Source organism: Rhinolophus sinicus, linkage group LG15, assembly GCF_036562045.2.
Source record: "Rhinolophus sinicus isolate RSC01 linkage group LG15, ASM3656204v1, whole genome shotgun sequence".
NCBI lineage: Eukaryota > Metazoa > Chordata > Mammalia > Chiroptera > Rhinolophidae > Rhinolophus > Rhinolophus sinicus.
This window is the reverse complement of record NC_133764.1, coordinates 44,938,326-44,941,004: the sequence shown is the minus strand read 5'-3', so window position 1 is coordinate 44,941,004 and position 2,679 is coordinate 44,938,326. Positions and strand designations below refer to the sequence as shown.

The window sequence follows — 2,679 nt, the reverse complement described above, 5'->3', positions numbered from 1 at the left end:
TCTGTGTCCCAGGCCTAGAAGGGGAAGTTAGAATATGAGTGAGCGCATGAGGAGCGCCCTCACAGCTCAAAGGCACTGAACTGAACAAACCGAAGTTGAAAGGGCAAGCAGAGTCCAGGAGGATGCGGCTTGCTCCCACCCGCGGGCTGATCCCCAGGTCAGAGGCGGAAGGAAGCCTTTCCCTCCACATTGACAGGTTCCACGTCTCCCACGCCTCTGGTCAGGTAGGGTCCCCAGCCATCAGCACCCCGCCCAGACCGGAGAAAAGTGTTTCCCCATTCCCCCCCTCCCCAAAGGCAGCTCTAAACTGGCGCCCCAGCCGTGGTGAGGATCGCCCAGCAGTAAAGCCCAGGCCGGGGACAGGGAGAGTGGAGGAGAGGGCTGGACTGCGGCACCGCGGGACCCGGAGCCCAGTCGGTGGGGAGGTTGAGCTCAGGAGGTGACGGAGCTGGGCGAGGCCTCCGGGGAGGTGCACGTCGACTGGTCAGAAGCTTCTCCAGACGCCTCCTTAGGACAGCCTGGAGGGGCTGGAAGCACCCGGCCTCCCTCCCGCTCACGTTTCTTCTGCTTCATGCGCCGGTTCTGGAACCAAATCTTGACCTGCGTTTCGTTGAGCTCCAGGGTGGCAGCGATCTCCACCCTCCTGGCCCGGCTTAGGTACTTGTTGAAATGGAACTCCTTCTCAAGCTCGGTCAACTGCCGCGTGGTGAAGTTGGTGCGGAGGCCGCCGGGCGCTCCCAAGCCCAGCTCGGACACCTTAGCTAGGGGCGGGGCGGAGAAGGGCCACGTCAGTTATCTCACCTCTTTCTCCTTCCCCTCCCCTCCCCCCGGGCCAGCTCTGTAGCACTATTTACCATTCTGTCCAACTTCAGCTCTCCAAGTTCCCACGGATCACCACGCACCCCCCACACACACACACACAAGATGATCTCCAAATCGAGAGCATCCTCCCCCACACTTCCATTCCCCCACCCCAAGGCACACCAGGTCCTGGGCCAGTACTGGGCACACAGATCAGAAGCGAGGGTGTGTGTGTAGACTTACTCTTAAGGGTAATCCAGCACTCACTGGATGGGGAGAACCCACCTGGCCTGAAATGGGGCGGAGTGCTCTTACCTGCCTCTACCAGAGCATCTCAGCCTGGGCCCAGGACACCTCAGTACAGGAGCAGCAGAGCCGCTTTGGGCCCCCCAGAGAGGGGGTGGCCACGCCTGAGCCCTACCTGTCTTGGGTGGGTTCCTCTTAACCTTCATCCAGTCGAAGGTCGGTGCGGTGGAGGTGCTGGGTTCTGATGGGCAGGGCGATTCCTTGTCCTCGGAGAGGAGGTCAGCATAGGCCGGTGCAAAGCTCGCCGTCTGCTCGTTCCCGTAAGGGGGCTGTGGCAGAGGATACGGCCCCGAGCCAGCTCCACCGGTTCCATAGCCGTCGGGCAAGCCCCCTAGCTGGGCCCCATAACTCGAAGTATGAAAATAGCCTCCATCTCCTTCTAGTTGGCCCAGAGGGTAATACTGAGAAGGCCCATAGCTTGAGCTGCAGGCTGCTGGGGCATACCCCGAAGTCGCGGAACTGGAGAAGGGTACCCCCAGTGCCAAAGGCGGCTGCTGGACAGGATAGCCTGAATTCTGCTGGAGAGCGGGGCTGGGCAGCCCCCCGCCATAGCGGGTCTCGCCCGCGTAGCTGTCAACTGCGGGAGCCGAGCTAGGAGGAAAGGAAGTAGGGGCGCTGTGGGCGCTGTAGACGCTGGGTCCCCGGTTACAGAGTGGGTACTCTAAGAAGGAGTTCATCCTATTATAGTCCATGCGTGAAGGCCGCAGGAGGGTCGGCCCGTTTGGGGGAGACACCCTCTTGCCCTACAACCTTTCGGCAGTATGTCACAGCGCTGAAGCTTGCATCCATGGCCTGGCCCAGCTCGCCTGGGCTAGCGCGCTCCCCAAGAAGGGGGTAGGGAGTGGGGGTGGAGGGGTGCATGTGATCTCTCCCAGGCCAATGGGCGCAGCGGGCCAGAGTTTGGCAGCCCCAGCGCCCATCCATCACCCCCCAAGCATTAGCATGACAAAGACACTTCAATCACCCGCAGCCCATCCATCTGAGAGCGACGTGGAAGCGTCAAAAACATCTTTCTTCAAAGACTTTTGCAAAGAAGGGACCAGAGGGAGAGGGGGAAAAGTTAGAGGAATATTCAAGACTTTTCTCCCCTCCCAATCCCCCCAGGCCTTCAATAGGCTCCTGGGTTATTAGATTTGGACAAATTCAACCCAGCTGCCCCTCACTTTTCCCACCCCCCAAAGGAGTCTTACCCTCAAGGCTGTAGATAGGGAGATAGGGAATCTAACCCCCTTACTTTGCCCAGAACTCCTACTCCCAGTTTCTCCCAATTTGTCTTGGGGTAATGGGCTAGGACAGCTGGGTGAGGTATGTTATCTTGGACCAAATGGATGACTGTGAAGGAAGAGGGTGCAAAAACACCTAAGGGTGTGAGGCAGAGTCTAGAATCTAGAGGACAAATTCATTAAGTGGGGGGTGGGAAACTGGCATTTCAGGGAGAAAGACAGGACAGATATGTGGAGGGAGGATGAGAAACACCCTGTTTCTCTCTCCATCTCTGCATAAATGCTCTCTCCTCATTCACACATCCATTTCTCTCCCTCAGCCTCTCTTTATATTCCCTCTGTCTCAATC

At 58.6% G+C, this 2,679-nt stretch overlaps 1 protein-coding gene across 1 annotated transcript; it reads right to left on the bottom strand.

Moving 5' to 3' along the window:
- Positions 1 to 432: 432 nt before the first annotated feature.
- Positions 433 to 1,799, bottom strand: HOXB1 (homeobox B1). The gene is made up of 2 exons (XM_019740583.2): positions 1,223 to 1,799; positions 433 to 761 (listed from the first exon to the last, which is right to left on the bottom strand). The coding sequence occupies exons 1-2, from the start codon at positions 1,797 to 1,799 to the stop codon at positions 433 to 435; spliced, it is 906 nt and encodes a 301-aa protein (XP_019596142.2).
- Between the last annotated feature and the right edge of the window lie 880 nt (positions 1,800 to 2,679).